We start from the raw sequence: 21,028 nt of genomic DNA on the forward strand, positions 1-21,028 counted from the left end.
CCAAAAAAATATATATATATATATATATATATATATATATATATATATATTATGTTTTTTAAAAATATATATGCATCATATTTAACAGGTAGAATCAATTTATTGTGTTTTAGGAAATAATAACAATAATAATAATAATGTTAAACGTCTTTTAATAAATGTTTTTACACCACTTAGATTTTTTTCAAAGTATCTCAAGTATGAATTAATAATGCTATACTAATTTAAATGATTCATCTTTTATTTCAGTCAGATTTTCGAAAATAACTTTCAAATAACTAAAGAATTTCATATGTGCATCTAAATGTATTTTTATAGTGTTTTATAACACTACTATTATTGTAATGTACTTCTTAAAGAAGTGGAAATAAATTCATATTAAATGCATTTTATGGGTCAAAATGATTGATTTTTCTTTTATGCCAAAAATCATTAGGATATTAAGTAAAGATCATGTTCCGTGTAGATATTTTGTAAATTTATACCGTAACTATATCAAAAGTTCATTTTTGATTAGTAATATGCATTGCTAAGAGCTTCATTTAGACAACTTTAAAGGCGATTTTCTCAATATTTAGATTTTTTTTGCACCCTCAGATTCCAGATTTTCAAATAGTTGCATCTCGACCAAATATTGTTCTCTCCTAACAAACCATACATCAATGGAAAGATTACTTATTCAGCTTTCAGATGGTGTATAAATCTCAATTTCAGAAAACGGACCCTTGTGACTGGTTTCGTGCTCCAGGGTCAGGTTTAGTGGCGAGCACGTGGAGGCATTCATAATAAGCGCGACGTCACTCGCTCCTCCCCGAGCAGCCTCAGCAGAGTTCAGCTTCTCGATCCGGTCGCCGAAAGTCTCCGCGTTTCATCCGTTTCCCGTCGCTTAAACCCGGCCAGACCGCGCGCAGACGAGCGGAACCGATGGCTGCGATGACTTCTGACGGTTCCGAGCAAGAGTCGCAGAGCCCGAGCGAACAAAACGGCGACGGGAGCGAGTCGGGCCTCCGCGCCGCAGATCCGGAACCGGCCGTTAAGATGGACGCTGCGGAGACCGACGAGAAGCCCAACGCACGCGAGTCTACGGAACAAAAAACGGAGGAAGCCACGCGGGGAGACGGCGGCAACGACGAGGATGGCGAGACCGAAGCGGAGCCGGAGAAAGAGCCGCAGAAGAGCCCCGGCTGCGCGGACGGAACGGCGGAGCGGATGAAGAGAGAACAAAGGGAGGAGGAGAGCGCGTCTTCACCGGCGGAGAAAACCGGCAGCGGCGGAGGAATGAAGAGGCGAGCGAGTCTGGAGATGATGAGCTCGTCCTCGGATGGAGAGCCGCTCAGCCGCATGGACTCGGAGGACAGGTGCGTACGCAACCGATATTTACCGATATATTCCGCTCAATCAGTCGTTTAAAGGGTTAGTTCACGCAAAAATGAAAATGTAGTCATTAATTACTCGCCCTCATTTCGTTCCAGACCCGTAAGACCTTCTTCGTTCGTCTTCAGAACACAAATGTGACCACAAAACCAGTCATAAGGGTCAGTTTTATGAAATTGAGATTTATACATCATCTGAAAGCGGAATAAATCAACTTTCCATTGATGCATGGTGTGTTAGGATCGGACAATATTTGGTCGAGATACAGCTACTTGAATATCAGGAACCTGAGGGTGCAAAAAAATCAAAATATTGAGAAAATCGCCTTTAAAGTTGTCCAAACGAAGCTCGTAGCAATGCATATTATTAATAAAAAATGAAGTTTTGATATTTATGGTAGGACTTTACAAAATATCTTAATGGAACATGATCTTTACTTAATATTCTAATGATTTTTGGCATAAAAGAAAAATTGATCATTTTGACCCATACAATGTATTGTTGGCTGTTGCTACAAATATACCTGTGCTACTTCTGACTGCTTTTGTGCTCCAGGGTCACAAATTAAGATATTTTTGATGAGATCTGAGAGTTCTCTGATCCTGCATAGACAGCAACGCAACTGCAATGTTCCCAGGCTCAGAAACATAGTAAAGACATCGGTAAAGCAGTCCATGTGACGTCAGTGGCTCAACTTCTGTTTTGCAAAGCTACGAGAATATAAAATCGCCTTTAAAGTTGTCCAAACGAAGCTCGTAGCAATGCATATTATTAATAAAAAATGAAGTTTTGATATTTATGGTAGGACTTTACAAAATATCTTAATGGAACATGATCTTTACTTAATATTCTAATGATTTTTGGCATAAAAGAAAAATTGATCATTTTGACCCATACAATGTATTGTTGGCTGTTGCTACAAATATACCTGTGCTACTTATGACTGCTTTTGTGCTCCAGCGTCACAAATTAAGATATTTTTGATGAAATCTGAGAGTTCTCTGATCCTGCATAGACAGCAACGCAACTGCAATGTTCCCAGGCTCAGAAACATAGTAAAGACATCGGTAAAGCAGTCCATGTGACGTCAGTGGCTCAACTTCTGTTTTGCAAAGCTACGAGAATACTTTTTTTGCGCAAACCGCAAAGAAAACAAAAATGACAATTTAGGCTATTCAACAATTCTTCTCCCCGAGTTACCGTCTTTCGCCATTTTGGAGAGTACCCCAGAACGTAATAATCAGCGTTGTTTATGTTCAGGAGAAAACGCGTGCATGCTGAACGTAAACCACACTGATTACACATGTGTCGTGGGACTCTCCAAAATGGTGGAAGACGGTAACTCGAGGAGAAGAATTGTTGAATAAATTGTTATTTTTGTTTTCTTTGCGCACGCAAAGTGTTCTCGTAGCTTTGCAAAATTGAAGTTGAGCCACTGATGTCACATGGACTGTTTTACCGATGTCTTTACTAGCTTCTGGAGCTGGGAATATTGCAGTTGCGTTGCTGTCTATGGGAGGGTCAGAGAGCTCTCAGAATGCATCAAAAATATCTTAATTTGTGTTCCGAAGACGAACAAAGGTCTTACGGCTTTGGAACGGCATGAGGGTGAGTAATTAATGACAGAATTTTTATTTTTGTGTAACTAACCCTTTAATATCAGGTCTGCTGAAACATGACGTGTTTTATGTGGTGTTTGGATAATTACTCAACTCTCTCAAGCCAGAAATGTGTAGCTGAACAATTAGACTGAGCCCAAATGAAGATGACCATACATTTGTGACAGTTTAGACCAGAAATAATAATAATAATAATGGCAGAAATAACAACTATATTACTAACAATAATTCATGTAATATTCATGAGGCTTATTGTATAGTCTTATGGTCATCTATTTTCTGTTGCAAAAAGCAGAAATTAAACATAATATCTGTTCTGCCAATACGTGGCGTGACCATAAAAAGAACAAAAAAAATGTTTATAAGGCATTTTGTGTAGTCTTATGTCATTTACTATTAGTTATTTTATCAAAAACAGAAGTTAAACAAATAATATCTCTTCTGCAAACACATGGTGTAACCATCAAAAACGTTCAAAAAATTATAATTTTCATTAGACATTTATAGTCGTATGGTAAATAAATTAGTTACTATTAGTTATTTTGTCAAAAAAGAAGAAATTAAATATGTTCTGCAAAAACGTGGTGTGGCCATCAGAAAAGTACAAAACAATCATAATATTCATAAGGCATATTGTAGTCTTATGGTCATTTATTTACTATTAGTTATTTTATCGAAAGCAGAAATTAAACAAATAATATATATTTTGCAAATACATCATGTAACCATCAAAAAAGTACAAAAATCATTATATTCATAAGACATTGTATAGTATTATGGTTATTTATTTAGTTACGTTAAAAGTGGCATGAGCTCTGATGTCAAAATGCAGAAATAAAACCATTAAAACTGGTTTTGCAAATCACTTATTGGACACTTAAAAGTAGTGTATAAATCATAAAAAAGCAATGTTTACCAATCTTTTTTTTTTTTTTCATTTCTATTAATGTTATTTGTGTAGTTATCTAAATAGTTGCAAATATAAGCTGCACTTCTCACTTGACAAGGTTTAATTAAACAACACATTACTTAAGTTACTTCACATGCAAATACTGTTTTTGGGTGGTTTTCTTTAGAAACTCATCAATTGTGTCAAAAAGCAGTATACATCTGTATTGGCGATGAAATAACATCAGTATATTTTTAGTGTTTACATTTATAGTACAACAATCCCAGATGTATTTTAACCATATTTCTGAGTCTAATTTTAACTGTCTTGCCCTTTTGTCACTTTAGTAACTAATTAATCCAGAGTATTTCTGTACCATAAAACTCATTTAAATGTCTTTGTCACAGAAACACGAGGGGTTAGTCAGAATGATGTGGTGATGCTCACATTCATTGCATGAAAGACCGATCCAGTGAAAGTGAGATTGAGCCACAGTCACCATTCAAGTCATTTCAGAACTTACAGAATCATTTATCCATCATGATAAAGCACAGACAGCAGTTATTGTCCTGAGAGGTTGATGTCGGCCTGTTTTTGCCTTATCAAGTCAAGCGCTTTGTTTTGAACTGCTTTTACGTCATCCGGCGTGCTCGGACCCACGAGACCTTTTGCCATCTTTCCAGATCTCCAGGGTAATGTGTGTGCGGTTGTGCGTGTGTTTTATGGCCCCTTCTGTTGAGGTGCTGGATATCATCTGCCTTTATCATGCCAGGGAGGCTCTTTTATTATTGGTCTTACTCTAAAGGCACGAGAAAATGGATCCTCGTCATCCGTTGCACTGTAGATGTCCTGGCTCGCAGCACATGGGAAATCTCCATAGACTATCCGCAGACACGGTGGAACGAATCCACGGTGAACACAATGTATCAGGTCAGCTCAGGGGTGGAAGCAGGAGAAAGATGGAATGCGTGTGTGCGGATGGGAATCCCTGCTCTGTGCCAAACATGCTGCTTTGTGGAGCTTTCGCTGGGAATAAAGCTCTTAAAATCCGAGCAGAGGCCCTGAGCCCTGCTGTTTGGGCAGCTGGAGGGGTTGAATGTAACTTTTGCACGGGACATCTGGGAGAGTATGACCCAGACCACACGACAACTGGCGGATAAGACAAGACGTGCTTTTAAAGTGTAGCTCAGGTATCATTTGGAAATGTTCATTGTCTTCAGTTCAGATCCACATGTAGTCCAGGTTATTAATCAGAAACAGGCGCAGAAATTATATTTCTATTAAAGGGATAGTTCACCCAAAAATGATAATTTCGTCATGTAATCACCCTCAAGTTATTCCAAATCTCTGTATGGGTTTCTTTCTTCTTTTGAACACAAAAGAGTTTGGTGACCAAAGAGTTGATGGTAGCCATTGATCTCCATAGTATGGAAAAAAAAAAGTACTATGGAAGTCGATAGCGACCATTAACTGTTCATCAAGAAACTCGTACAGGTTTGGAACAACATGAAGGTGACCAAATGACAGAATTTTTGTATTTTTGGGTGAACTATCCCTTTAAGTGGCAATATTTGCACACTGGCATCATTTTCAGCACAACAGTGGCATAATTTTCAGTGGCTTTATTTTCAACCAGTGACTTATGTAAACAAAACTAATTTGGCTATCGCATCAATGCACTCAACGTGTGTGCAATTGGTTATAATGCTGCAAAAACAAAGAAATCTTTGATTCGACGTGAGCAGGTCTAAATGTAATGACTCAGTCGACACTTCATTCAATTTCACCTTAATCACAACAGTCGTAATAAATTTAGTTTAATTGTACACAGGCATTTTTAGTCTCCTTGTCTTCAATTTGGGGGGCATTTATTCCTGAAGCCACTATTAATTTTCAACCCTGATAACAAATCATTTTGGTAATTTGTTAAATTGTCAATTATAATATTGTTTTTGCATAAATGTGCCATTTAACATACTGTTTCAGACCCTTGGAGCACAAAAGGAGATTTTAGGTGAAGTTGCACTGTTCTTTGTGGACTGGGTCATATAATAAACTTTGCATGAGGAACAGACCTAAATTTATGTTATCTAAAAATCATCAAGGTTTGATGTCGATGCCAGTACACTAGGTGTGCCAGCTTGAATATGTGAAAGTGCAACTTTGAGTTGAGAGATCCGGTGCAGGGGAACTCCGCTGGATGGGACGTTTGAGTAAAAGCAGGTGTTAGTTGTTTGCTCGTCCTCTTCAGCCAGTTTTGAAATGAAATCTCTCACGTACATGTGTAATGTCTGATGGCTCCTGCACTTCAGCCTAAAGAATTAAAAGACCCCATTTGTCGAGGTTTTAACCCACTTTGTAGTCTGTCAGATGAGTAAAGAGAAACCAGCTGCTGCTTTCAGATTAAAAAAAACTGGTGCTAATATCTGTCAGATGTCAGACGCTCAAATACAACTGTTTAGTGACCCAATGAATGCATATAAGTCTGAAATATTAATGCATTTCATGTTAGTATTTATTTTTAGTGGAGATGAACAAGTCAAGCATTACTATTGTTCATACTTGTGGAAATTGATTTGAACAAGTGACGAGTCCCTGATGCAAAATATTGAACGCTAGTGCATGCACCGTTTATGTGCATTTTTCAGATAATGTAAAAATCCAGTTGGAGGATTTTCATCAAATAAAAATCACTGACGTACCTGTGGGTTTTGCAGCTGTAAACACTTTATCACTTCATCAGTAGTCAGACTGGCAGTTGGAGTTTGTCTCATCCTGTTCTCTGGCACATCCTGGGATTCAGCGTCAGTTGTGGGCAGTGAAGTCTGCAAGGAACCAACAGATGGAAGTGTGTGCGAGCCCCTCCTCTCCCCTCAGGAGCCATTCAGTCACATTCACTGGAGTTCATGGTGTTTTACTGCAGCAGTTTACTGCTGTCCTCTCCCACACTGCACAGCTGCGCGCTCAAAAGATCACTATTACAGCATTTGTGTGCCACGGTTAGGGGGTCGCCTTGCTGCACTGGCCTCATTTACCGTGCACAAAGACTCATGGTTGTTAACGTGGGTGCTGCATTGCAGGATTTACTACAAAAAATCAAGATAAAGTTTCTGTATTAGTCGTTCTTCTCAATCAGTCGCTCCTTGTTTGCTTTTTTGTGTTGTACTGCTTATCAGTGCCACAACCTGTCATTTTCAACCTCATCATGTCCATCTTTGTATCTGGGGTTTTGTGCATGTAGATGATATTTTAGTGGCTATTCATTACTACAGTGGGATTTAATCCTGAAAACATTGTTAAAGGGCATTAAAACGTTTCCACCAAAAGAAATTACTAATAGTACTTTTGACATTCAAATATCAGCATAAACTCCCAGATTACTTTCATATCAGGCAGCGAAACATAAACACACATTGGTGCACCTCTAAACTTAATAGATTTCTGAATGGAATTTGGTTTTCTTTGTACAAAGTCATTGTTTCTGTGTGTTTCAGTATCAGCAGTACTCTCATGGACATGGAGAGCATTGCATCCAGCGGTCGTTCTACCCCAGCTATGATGAACGGACACGGTGGGACGTCTTCCTCCTCCACTAAGGGCTCATCTTACCCCTGCTGCTGGGATCAGTGCCACATGCTGTTCAACAGCAGCCCGGACCTGGCCGAACACATCCGTGGAGTGCACGTGGACGGACAGCGCGGCGGGGTCAGTATGTGTGTGTGCATGCTCGTTTTATGCCCCAAAAAGCATTTAAGCCATATTAAATGTGGCAGCGCATTAGAAGCAAACACGCATTTTTAAAGCAAAGTATTTTACAAAAAGATGTTTGAAATGTCCAAATGCTTTTTGAGACATGTATAGAGTGAAATTCTTGCATTGCTCACTGTTTGCACGCAGGTTTTCGTGTGTCTTTGGAAAGGCTGTAAGGTGTATAACACACCGTCCACCAGTCAGAGCTGGCTGCAGAGACACATGCTCTCACACAGTGGAGACAAACCATTTAAGGTTGGCCTCTTTGCGCACACACACACAAAAAATGTATTAATTTTTGTATTTTTTAGTTTCTATTTTATTTAATTGTAATCGGTTTATTTTTTCTTGTTTTATTTAATCAGTTTTTTATTTCGTTTTGTAGTTTCTATTTTATTTAAAGGGGTCATATGATGCGATTTCAAGTTTTCCTTTCTCTTTGGAGTGTTACAAGCTGATTGTGCATCGATAAGATCCCTGAAGTTGCAAAGACTAAAGTCTCAAAACCAAAGAGATATTCTACACCAAATACACAAAATAATGATCTTTAAAAAATGACCCCTTTAATTGTGTTTTATTGAATTTAAATTACTATAATCTTTAAAAAAAAATACTTAAAAACCCCAAGCTTTTAAAATGATTGCAAATGTAAAAGTACTTAACCTTCAAACCTCAAGATTTTAAAAGATTTAAAATTTTTCAAACTTACAGCTTGTTAAGCTATTTTAAATATTCAGACTAGGCTTTCTCAAGCAACATCAAGAATTTGTCTACAAATGTTACTATCACTGCTACTAGTTTTTAAGTTTCTATTTCATTACATTTGAATTCATTTAACATTTTATTTAGTCGATTTAGTTTGATTTATTTTTGTAGTTTAGTAAAATATTATTTGTTTTTTGTTTTTTTTAAACAGGTTCTTTATTTAATGCAATTCTGAAGCACAACTTTCAATTGTCTTACAGGGTCAGTCTCACACATCAGGCCACATTTCACCAAAATATCTAAACTGGGGAAAAATGTCCATTTAGATTTTTATGACATTAATAAATTAGAATTTTAAGGGGAAAAAAATTATCTTCTCATTCGTTTGATTTTGAGTTGAAATATCACTGACATATTTTGTGTAATGCATTGTATGAGTTAATACTGTTATACAAGTATAGCCTTGCATACGGCTGCATTTTTGTTTATGAGGGAACTTTGTCATCATGGCTAGACAATGAAAACACTGTCCACAAAACTCATCCTGTAATTACAGCTCAGCGTTGCTAAGAGTTCATGTGAGTTGTTTTTTATTTGCTGTAATTGCTCTGACCAATGTCTGTCTCTGTGAAGTGTGTGGTGGGAGGTTGCAATGCCACCTTCGCCTCCCAGGGGGGGCTAGCGCGCCACGTACCGACCCACTTCAGCTCTCAGAATTCCTCCAAACTCTCAAGCCAAACCAAGGTGAAGGAAGAGTCGCCTTCCAAAGCGGGCATCAACAAACGAAGGAAACTCAAGTACAAACGGCGGAGGTCGTTGCGTAAGCGTCAGTGTAACTTCAGTCCTTGTTTAATTCTGGGTTCAAAACTCCCGCTCGATAACGCCATTCTGTTTCTTCCCACCAGCACGACCTCACGACTTTTTTGATGCTCAGACCATGGATGCAATCCGTCATCGCGCCATCTGCCTCAATCTAGCCACTCATATTGAGAGCCAAGGCAAAGGCCACAGTGTTGTGTTTCACAGTACGGTGGGTACCAACACTTAATCATGCTACTATACATGCTACTATATTAGCTACTAGCATGATACTCATACTGTGTAGAATACCTAAATTTAATGATTCGTTATTGATCAAGCACCAAATATTAACATAGTGAGTTCACGTGACAAAATCATGGCATACTATTGTTTACAAAACTTTATATTGCATACTGAATATTCTTTTAAATACTTTTTTGTTTGTAGTAGAAACTGTAAGGAGTATCCTAGTACTTGTATATTGATTTATTTTCCCAATCAGTGTCTTCACTGTAGTGTGTATTCTTGTTTTATTGAGGGAAAAATAGTAGGCATCACTAAATGCTTAGTATGCAGTGCACTATTATTCCATTCCAAACGCAGCCCATGTTGTTAGTTTCTGTTCTGAATTCGTTTCTTTTTATATGCTAACCATCTCATCAGCGCATTCACTTTCCATAATCCTTTCTAAGGAACTCTGAGCTGAAGTCAGACTTGCTTGGGCTCTCACAGTCCAGTTAGTCTGGGCCGCTGCTCCCCTGTGTCTTTAATTAAACAGTTAATGAGCTGCTGCCAGCACACAGGCCCTCATCTTTACGGCCACAGACACGACCTCGCCTTCTGCTCCAAAAAACCCATGAAAACCGTCCCATTTAACCAGCAAGCACACAGCTAGTATGTAGCATGGAATTAACCAATAAACAAGATCTTATGCATTTCTTCTCATTGTGTGTAATTGAGCAGGTGATCGCCAGGCGGAAGGAGGATTCTGGGAAAGTGAAGGTGCTGCTTCATTGGACGCCGGAGGACATGTGAGTATATGAAATTGCACTGCTCACCTCAGAGCCCTGTGCTAAATGTCAGCCGTTTATATGAGTCACGGGCCACTTGAGGGCGGCCTTACGCACTGATGCTTCAAAACACACACACACATACGTATGACCTGATATACGTGACAGACTGATGGTTCTGAGGCTCCTTAAGTCACATTGACTGCCTCAAAAACACATACAGACTGATCTATAGCTGGCTTTGTAGATGTTATTAATCCCAAAGGAGAAGTTTAGCATTCCTCCCTGAAGCGTGTCTGTGTCCTACTGTGCAGAGAGATACAGATGAGCGCTGTGCAGAAAGTAGGGGTAGCATACAGCTTACTATGCAGAATGTAAATTTTCTTTTATTAATTTAAATATAATTTAATTTAATAAATGTCATTTTTTGTATATATAGTTTTACATTTAATAAAAAAATGTAATTTAAAATATTTGTTTTATTTTTAATTTATTGATAATTATTTATAGTTATAATTAGAGCCGACCGATAATGGGTTTTTTGGGGGCCGATGTCAATACCGATATTAGGGAGTAAAAAAAGATCGATATATCGGCCGATATTCTTTGTGTAGGCTATATTACAGTACAGTATAGTCAAACATTTGGACACACTTCCCATTCATGTGTCCAAACTTTTGACTGGTACTGTATATAGAATACAGTAAATATATATACATAAACACATTTTTTGCAATGATTACTCAAATGTGGTGTTCAAACACGTATAATGATGTGACAAACATAGGCCTATGTAGTGGAGGCAGGGTATTTAACAAACTTTATTATTCAAAATGAGTCTTGACATCAGTGCACTTAACAGTAAACTTCACTTCACTTATTATAAATAACTTAAATAACACAAATAGAACAAAATATATGTAACTTGAATTAAGAAATTAAACAAGGTAACTGTGTAGGGCAAGCAAGCTACTGCCAAACCAACAGGGACAGGTTTATGCAGGAAGCACAGCTTTTCCAAATGTAAACATCTAAAATTAATAAATAATAATAATGAATATATAATTTTTTTTTTTTCACAAATTCTGTGTTGTGTATTTTCTGGTACTCAAATGAACATGCAGAACATGAGGATTCGTATTAAAATAAGTATTTTTGCAGTTTAATATTCACAGACAAGAGTCTATATATATGTACTGACCTTTTTTTAATTTATTCATAAAAAATAAGAAATTCCATGAAATTCCACGTTATACAGTAAATTCCGTTTTTATGACTGGATTCCGCGATTCCGTCCATGTTTTCTGCATTGCGGAAGCTATTGGGCCCTACTAATGTAACAAACGAATATGATAAGCTCATTGTGAGAGTAAAAGACGGGGACATTGTTGTTTATTTACTTAAGCATTGAGTCTCTCCAACTACGTGACAACATAGCGTTAAATCACCATTCAACAGACACAAGCCACCACCGCACCACCGTCTATTGGACTGCAGAAAGATTCAATCTGCTACGTTACTGACTGTACTGACAAACTATGCTGACACCTTGTCTTCACCGCAACAGGACGCGACAAAGCGACCGTTGAAAGTCATTTGAACTTTGTGTCAGCACGTCATAAATAGAACGAGGCTTCAGTTTACTGCATCCAGTGTTGACAACATCACTGATTATAATGGGTTCTATTCTACACCGGACAGGAGCGGTGCGGCGCGACGTAATATGACCGATGTGATAAGCATGAGTTCGGGGCCGCGGCATGGCCGGTATAAACACCAGCATTGACTGAGTGGCCGTGATCAGCTCTGGTGGCCATAACACAGGCTTTAATGCGCCGCAGACGTGTGCCGTGATGCGCAGATCAGCTCTAGTCTCTAAAGTCACTGAATCTGCTGTTAAAAATTAACCATCCATTCATCATATCATCTTGCAAAACTAAGAATTAGAATCGTTGTAATGTGACGATCAAATATAAGTGCGGGCGGATAATTTGAAGCAGCGGACTCGGTTGAAATTTGTAAATTAAATTACAATTATTAAATTAGTAATTACACCATTCAGAAGCATTTAATCTGCGTTGTATGTTCTATAAAAAAAATGTTCATATCGGCGGCATATTCACCGATACCGATACATCTGCGTCAGGCTCATATCGGCCGATAATATCGGCAAAACGATATATCGGTCGGGCTCTAGTTATAATTTTATTTATATATACTGTGTATAATATTTATATATGTGTGTGTGTATATATGTATACAGTGGGTACGGAAAGTATTCAGACCCCCTTAAATTTTTCACTCTTTGTTATATTGCAGCCATTTGCATATGTGTGTGTTTGTGTGTGTGTGTGTGTGTGTGTGTGTTTGTATGTGTATATGTATATAAAATGTGAAACAGTATGCAACACAATGACTGCGTCTGAAATCACAATCTTTTGTACTTTAAAATAAGTACGTACTTTGACCGTTAAGTTCTATATAGTATGAATGTTATTGTAATGTGACCTACCAGCTTCAGTTGGCAACGCTTCACTGCCATTCATAAATCTCTTTTGGCCTCATGGGATAATTAAGTGCCCATCATATGCACATTTCTGAATTTCTGTGAAAATAGTAGGTCATCTGGGTACTTTTTGCCTACTGTTTTATGAGTACTATGAGTTTGGACATAATGCTATATTTCACATATTTTCCACCTACTATGTAGTAAGGAAGTATGCATATTTGGACAATATTACACTACATTTATCAAATGACCTTTATTAAATTGGTGTCGAGTTCTCATCCCATTATTAACTGATTGTTATGCATTGAGTCGTTTTGTATAAAAACATTGCCGTTCTGATCAAATAATGAGCCACAGAGGGAATTGTGGTTGATGCTTCTTCTGTTTCATTCATCACACTTGAAATAGAAGGTCACTTTTAGCACATTGCATTGTGGGATACAGTATCTGACCCAGTGTGCTCTTTATATTAGACATTTTGGCAAGCCAAGTGTTGGTCATTGGGGAATTTTAATGCTTACAGAAACGTTCTTATCTTAGAAATAGTAGATAATGTGCCAACATGCCGTTTCTCCCTATTTTCACACGTTATTTTTGTCTCTCAATCACTTTTCTCTTCTTCCTGTCTCACTAAATCCATTTTTTCTTTCTCTTCTGTTGTCTTCAGTCATTTTTCACTTTTTTCAGTTTAACCTCCATTTCTTCTGTCTCTATGTTCAGAGGTGCATCAGATCCACCTGAACACTCAGATTCAGACCAATTCCCAGCTCTATGTGGTAAATGTCCACATTAATGTCAGATTTAATGGATTGAAGAGCGCTAGCCTGCATGAAACACCACCCACCTGGAAACAAACTCGCTTTCCATTTCCATTTACAAGTTTGTCCAAGATAAATACTTTTTAAAGGGTATCCACTCGCTCTCAACATTTCCATGGCTTAGACAAGAGGCCTTTGAACGCGTTACCCGTAACCGTCCTCAGGTTTCCACTCTAATTTGACCATTTTTAGTATAAATGCAGTGAATTATGAGCTGCTTACTTTAATCTTGATGTGCAATTTAAACTGGTTTTAAATCCTAAATTACTTATATGGTTAATGAGCCCCGCTGCTAATATCATTGAATTTACTGTAGCTAAAATGGTCCGTGTTGTGATAATTGATGCACTTGCATACCTGTACACTCGTGCACACCTTCGCACGGGACCGTATGCATGTGCACACTGCTATTCCAAGTCGGGCATCAATCTGAGCTGGAGGAATGTTTGTCAGCTCAGCGATAACACTGAAGAAGTTGCCGTCTCAGGAGATGTTTAAAATGGATTTCTGGGTCACCACAACAAGCCTGGGCCACACAAGGCTCCTCTGTGGAGAGGAAAAAAGGAAAACATTTTTAATAATCTCATTGTGGAATGCATGTTGGAGGAGAGGGTGGAATGAAGGGATGTGTGTCTGTGTTATCCGGCAAATGCTAATATGTATACGTAGTGTATATTTTAAAGCTATGATTGGAATTAGGAATGTGCATACTGCTTACATACCGTATGCACACTAGTATATTTTTCTGTAAGTACTGTACTTGATCAAAAGGTTGCTGGTGTACTTGATTGAACCCTATACTGCATACTATTCATGCTATATGAAGCATCATTTCAGTATATGAATTTTATTTGTTGTCTGTTAATATAAATGACGATACTTTAGGCAATGTGATAGAGTACAGTAGTCAACATTTGAAGTGGATCAAAGAAGTTCATCAAAGTTGTCCTAAGACAAGAACGTAGTATAGGGTGACCATACGTGCCATTTTCCCAGAACGCGTCCTGGCCAGAATTTGTTTTGGCTTTGTTTTCCTGTTTTCATGCTTGCTGAAGGTAGTGATCGAAAAGTAGTTTGACCAATAACATGCAAGCATTGTACATAATGGACCAATCATTGCGTGTGAGAAGGTGGGATCTATGGTCAAAGCGATGCAATTACGCGTACATATTAGGTGTGTTCGACTTAAAAGCAGTGCGATACGTAGTGTATATTTTAAAGCTATGATTGGAATTAGGAATGTGCATACTGCTTACATACCGTATGCACACTAGTATATTTTTCTGTAAGTACTGTACTTGATCAAAAGGTTGCTGGTGTACTTGATTGAACCCTATACTGCATACTATTCATGCTATATGAAGCATCATTTCAGTATATGAATTTTATTTGTTGTCTGTTAATATAAATGACGATACTTTAGGCAATGTGATAGAGTACAGTAGTCAACATTTGAAGTGGATCAAAGAAGTTCATCAAAGTTGTCCTAAGACAAGAACACGGTATTGTTTTGGTTTTAGGGCATCTTTGATGAAAGGATTTGATCCACTTCAAATGTTGACTACTGTAGTAAGTCAAGATGGTGTTAATATGATACAGTAATAAGTCAAGATGTTGTTAATCATGGTTAATATTATGTATCATGATTTAATTACATCGGAAATTGACAGTCTAGCATGTTGCATTCTGTGACATCCTATGCAATGTGTCCTGGTTGTATACTGCACATTTTGACATGTATGTTGAGTGCATTGCATTATACTTAGGATATAGTATCCTGTGCAGTATATTCTGGTTGTTTAGGATTCAATATCCCACAATATATATTGCTCAATATACTACAAAATCTATATGTTGTGTATATACTATATGTTGTGTATGTGTTATATACTGCACATTTTGATGTTGAGCTCATTGCATTATAGTATATAGCAGGGGTGCCCAACCCTGCTCCTGGCGATCGACTGTCCTGCAAAGTTCAGCTCCAACCCTAATCAAACACACCTGAAGCAACTAATTAACGCGTACATATTAGGTGTGTTCGACTTAAAAGCAGTGCGGCTCAGACCGATCAGTGTTTGACATCAAAGTACCTCGAGAGCGTTTCGAAAGCATAACCGTCTGTATGGTACTTTGATGTCATACACCGATCGGTCTGCACACGCAAACAAAGCCAAAACCTAGATATTTTAGGCAATATAGAAATCCTGGCCAGGACTGGTCCTGGGAAAATGGCACATATGGTCACCCTAATATAGTATCCTATGCATGATAGATGATTCTGTTATGTAGAATGCTGTATCACACAATGCAATGTGTTCGGCCTACTACACAATGTTGTATGTAGTGAGCGCTGGTTGAATGCGGCACATTTTCACACGTGGTATGTTGAAGGAATTGTATTTGTATATCATTGTATTATACTGTATAGGCTATAATATCCTATGCAATGTGCTCTGGTTGCGTAGGATACTATATCTCACGAAGCAGTCTGTTAAGCATACTACAAAATGTGGGACATCATATTTTGTATACTATGTTGTGTGCACTAGTTGTATACTGCACATTTTTTTAAATGTTGTATGTTGAGTGCATTGGATCCTACTATAGGATGTAGTATCCTATGTAGTGTGCTCTATTACTGTAGGATATTAGATCCCCCAAAATGATGTGCCCAGTATACTACAAAATACAAGACATTGTTTATATAGTATGATGTATACTGCACATTTTGATATTTAGTATGTTGAGTGCATTTCATTATACTATAGGATGTAGTATCCTATACAGTATGGTTGTGTAGAATATGCGTACTACAAAATAGAGGACATTGTATTTTGTATGTTATGTTGTATACTACTCATTTTTAAACATTTAGTATGTTGAGTGCATAGCATTATACAGTAGGATATAGTATCCTATGCAGTATCCTTTGGTTGTGTAGGATACTAGATCACGCAATGCAGTGTGCTCAGCATACTACAAAATATGGGACGTCATACATGGTATACTATGTCACATACTGCTCATTTTGACATGTAGTATGTTAAGTGCTTTTCATTATAGGATGTAGTATATCCTATGCAGTGTGCTCTGGCGGTGTACTATGCTATATCCCACAGTGCAGTGTGCTTGGTGTACTACAAAATATGGGACATTGTACATAGTATGTTCACATTTTGACATACAGGACATATAATTTATAGTGTAAACTGTATACAGCTCATTTTGACATTTAGTATGTCAAGTGCATTTCATTATACTATAGTATGTGTAGTACCCATGCAGTGTACTACAATCTGGCACATCTGTGACCGGTGTACTACAAAATCTGGGACATTGTGTATAGTATATGCACATTTTGACATACAGAACATTTGCATACTATGTACAAAATGCATACTGCATGCTATTTAAATGCTGAATGTGTTCTGTCAAAAAAATGGCCCATATTAAATGTTTCTTTGTCTTTCTGATGTGCACAGACTTCCAGACGCCTGGGTGAGTGAGAGCGACCGTCCCCAGCTGAAGACCAAAGTGGTCCACCTCTCCCAGCTTCCTCAGGACACGGCAGTTCTGTTGGACCCCAACATCTACAGGTGATCTACATTAGCAGCTCACTCAAACTTTACCCGTAACTTTAAGAGCGAAGAAGCCGTCCACTTCTTCCACGCGTTTGGTCCACGGGAGCAACTGAAGATGCTTTATGAATTTCTCCAGCAGATGGCGCTGGCGTCACTGCATCCAGAACCCAAACATACGCTCCCAAACTCACTTGGGTGGGAGATCAATAACCTTTGATCCAAGAGAAGACGCAAATTAATCAAAGCTGACGATACAATCGGCCCGGGTCACAGATGCTGTAAACTCATCTTTGACCTTCTCCCACAGACGTACATGGCGATTCCAGGATTGTTTCCCTCGTTAGAGCTGCTATTAATTGATTGTAATACATCATTTATTTTGTTTATTAGCCTGCAGTAGGAGTTTGTTTACCCAGACTCTCGCACTGGCGTGGAATGTGCTGCATTCTGAGCATGTGGTCAAGGCGAAGGCTTTGTGGGCGGAGGCGCATGTATTCATGCATGTTAATGACAGCATGGATGTCTTCAGCTCCCCACGCGGCGCTAAATAACAGATGCCCGTCATCTTCAGGGCTCTGGCGTGCTCTGATGAGCATCTTTATGCATCGTTTTGCCGTACAGAAGTGCAATTGGAAATGACGTGGTTGTGCGTTTGTGTGTGTGTGCGCGTCATACTAAAGCAGGTTCTGCTTGTTTTCAGGATGTTTTTCTAGGAGACTGGGTGGGGAGGGCGGCTTCTGTCAGCGCCTGCTGACGTACCCAAATCGAAGTGGATGCGCGGATCTTTTGAGACGGGACTTCTTTTCCCTTTGCTTTTTTCCCCCTCCACTTTCTCTTTTTTTTTTTTTTTTTTTTTTTTTTTTCTTTTTTTTACAGCATGCAGTGAATTTTTAATGTGTGTTTTTATCCCTTAAAGAGGAAAAGGCACAAAATTGTGAACCGTGTCGGTGCTGGACTTTAAACTGTCTGGGAGGATGTGTTGTACACCACGGTTTTGATTTTCCTTCCCTGCGTCCTCCGCTCTGCTGATTATCTTATGCTTTTTTTCATGGAGAAAGTGCCCATGTAAATATTCCAGGAGAATTGTAATATATTTTTGTACTGTGGAAATTTTACTGTACTGTAGATAGATGTAATAAGCCACAAGCTGACAGAAAACAATTGTACAGAATGTGAAAGTTAATAGTTTTGGATGATGTGAATGCTTCCATAGACGTTTTTGCGGTTTTTTTAGTATGAGATTTTTTTTCCTTAAAACACGCGCACAGACTCTTATAACTGCTGCTCCACCTACTGATGATGATGACGATGATGATTATTGGGATGTTATCGTCCTCCGTCTGCGCCATTTGTGTGTTCTGCTCAAGCCAAGGAGTGTATAGACATCTCAACGTAATGGTGCTAAAGCTAACACTAGCATTTAGGCTAATGCACATAGGAGAACTATAGGATCAATAATGATGGTGCTTCTTAGATCGTGTACTTAATAATAATCCAGTGTTCCCCGTACTTACAGATCATACGTCTGTCTTTGTAGTAAAGTTGAAATTATATAAGTGTTTTTTTTGTTTGTTTGTTTTTTTGGTTGCTTGCTTGCTTGTTTAAGTCTTCAGGTTTGCAGCTAACGCTGATTCTAGCCCATATAAACCTTGTGTTTCTCACACAGGACTGTTGTTTATTAGCAGTGAGGAGGCCAGGGGCATCTGGGAGTCGTTTTATTGGGGCAGATTTGCAAGCGTTGATGCGGAGGCCGTCTGCCAGGACCTTTAGCACAGCGTCAGAGCCCTCCTAATATGACTTGCTGGTTTAGTCGACACCGGACTGTGGGTTTTTGACTTTATTCTCTCATTCTCACGTATTGTCGCACTCTGTTTGGGTTTTCGATCATTATAAATTAGCTCACATCTTCATTCAGGGTTTCTGCAGGTCTTAAAAGTTGTCCTCCCACAAATTAAGGCCTTAAAATATGTATTATTTAAGGTCTTGGATATGAGTATCTAAACATCCTTGAGTCACGATAAATTTAACTGAGACGCAAAATGACATCAGAAGTCTTATTTTTAGAGCAAAAGCACAAAATGAACAGTTTTTGCTTAAAGCAACAACAAATATCTGCCAAAAATTGTTTTTCACTTTTGAGTTAAGTAAATTATTATAGTCCATTGGCAGATATTTGTTTTTGTTCTAATCATAAATTTAAAATGAATTAAAAGGTAATGTAGGTCTTTTGAAAGTTGTATTTTCAAATCTTGAAATATTGCTAATATTTGTGACATTTGGATCAAAGACGCGATGTCCCATTTTGGTGCGCACATCAAATATACATATATTGTGTCTACTTTAATGCTTTAACTTTTTTTGTGAAAATAAAATGACAAAATAAGGGTGAAATAATGTTCTTTCGTCATACAGATTTATTTATTCAGCATAATAGATATATTTATATTTTATTTATAAATGAAACCGCACACTTTTTCTGACCTGTACTTATTAAAATATATAAAAGAAAAGTCATACTACATTTTATGATGTTTTAAATTATTAAAAACTGACAGATGGGTAAAACCTAGAGATTTGAAAGATCGTGGTAAAAGACTTAAAATTACAATTAATTTTGGGGTCTGAAATAGTATTGTAATGTCATCTAATGATTATTTTTATAAATATGCCTGAGTGACGAGATTCTTTGGTATATAAACTATCCTTACGCTAAATGACATTTAAGTGGGTGTCTTCTGTAAATCACGTCAAAAATGTATGATAGTCATTATTTTTCTTCTCGGAAAAAGTCAAATTAAACAGGACACATTCTATTGTATGCAAAAAAATAATAATTAAAGCTGTTTTAAACTTTTGTAGTTTGATGCTTGAAACCCCCTTTTCATCTTTGACCCATTTACATTTCGAGAACATATTGACATACTGTGTTCCCTTCATATTTTCTTTGTCTTAAGATCTTAAAGTCTTAAATTTAAAGTACTTTCATTAAACCTGCAGAAACCTTGTTATTAGTGTGGAGTTTATTATAAGAGCTGCAGTGTTTTGTTTCGTGCACAAGCGCATTGGATTCATGCTGCATTTTTTGGTGTTCATGTAACGGTGTCGTTGTAGTCCGCTTTCTCCTTCAATATAATCAAATGTGTAGTTTGTATTTGGGTCCGTGTTTGACTTTCCAAATGAGTTTTTATAGTCTAACGTACCACTGAGTAACAAGCGTGTCTTAATTGCGAGTAATACACAACAGCTGCGGTCTGTCAGAGAGTGTACAATGGGACTGTTTGTCCTAAAGAAACTATATAATCAGAGCTGCACGTGACTCCTGTGCTTTAGTTTATTTATTTATTCTTCAGGAGAAAATACAGCCTGCCCTAAATGTGCTAAACCACCAAGAGAATAAAGGTGAGATCTTAAATAAATAAAAAATAGTGCTAAAGGGGAAATGTGTGTAATGTCTGCACCACTAGTGGTGTAAGTGAATTTCACAAATAAAGTTTCTAGGGTTTTGCTGTATTAGGCTGTTTGGTCTTTTTTTTGGGTGGATAATTAACCTATTTTTTTCTTTTCCACCAAGCAGCAAGTAAAAAAAAAAAAGTTTGCTGCTCTTAATAATGACAATTCATTTTCATCAAAGTTCATAAATTTCATAAATTACTTCATGCAATAATTAATACAAAGCTGTGTTGGCCATCTTCTCTTGCAGAATGTTTTTTTTTTTATTTAAAGATAGATATTTTAAAGTTGTAAGCTGCTATTTTGGTGTCACACTTTGGTAAAAGGTTGGGGGAAAGGTTTAATTTGAAGTACTATAGTTTGTATTAATATTTTGAATTTGTATTTTTTTTTTATTTCTCCTGCATATTTCAGAAACAAATCTATACTGAATCAAAATATCTACCCTGTTAACAAACACATGCCATGCAGCATGACTTTATTGATTCTCCCCCCCCCCCCCTCCCTCTCTTCTTCTTC

The 21,028-nt window shown here is 37.7% G+C and overlaps 1 protein-coding gene across 6 annotated transcripts in view; it reads left to right on the forward strand.

The window, feature by feature from the left end:
* The first annotated feature begins 815 nt into the window (after positions 1 to 815).
* The window catches only part of LOC107658952 (zinc finger protein AEBP2), a 38,572-nt gene continuing 18,359 nt past the window's right edge, over positions 816 to 21,028 (forward strand). For 3 of the 6 annotated variants that reach the window (XR_001630855.1, XR_001630856.1, XM_016447691.1), the window contains exons 1-7: positions 816 to 1,358; positions 7,377 to 7,587; positions 7,780 to 7,887; positions 8,971 to 9,163; positions 9,243 to 9,367; positions 10,102 to 10,169; positions 16,961 to 17,074. Coding sequence is in view for 4 of the 6 variants with exons in the window: in XM_016447691.1 (XP_016303177.1) it covers positions 925 to 1,358; positions 7,377 to 7,587; positions 7,780 to 7,887; positions 8,971 to 9,163; positions 9,243 to 9,367; positions 10,102 to 10,169; positions 16,961 to 17,074 (1,253 nt within the window). In the remaining 2 variants the exon portion in view is untranslated. Of the gene's footprint in view, positions 1,359 to 7,376; positions 7,588 to 7,779; positions 7,888 to 8,970; positions 9,164 to 9,242; positions 9,368 to 10,101; positions 10,170 to 16,960; positions 17,075 to 17,198; positions 17,597 to 17,759; positions 17,907 to 21,028 lie in introns of those variants that run through there. The other 3 variants (XM_016447692.1, XM_016447689.1, XM_016447690.1) reach the window with 3 other exon arrangements.

The sequence above is a fragment of the Sinocyclocheilus anshuiensis genome, unplaced genomic scaffold, assembly GCF_001515605.1.
Source record: "Sinocyclocheilus anshuiensis isolate Anshui unplaced genomic scaffold, SAMN03320099.WGS_v1.1 scaffold283, whole genome shotgun sequence".
NCBI lineage: Eukaryota > Metazoa > Chordata > Actinopteri > Cypriniformes > Cyprinidae > Sinocyclocheilus > Sinocyclocheilus anshuiensis.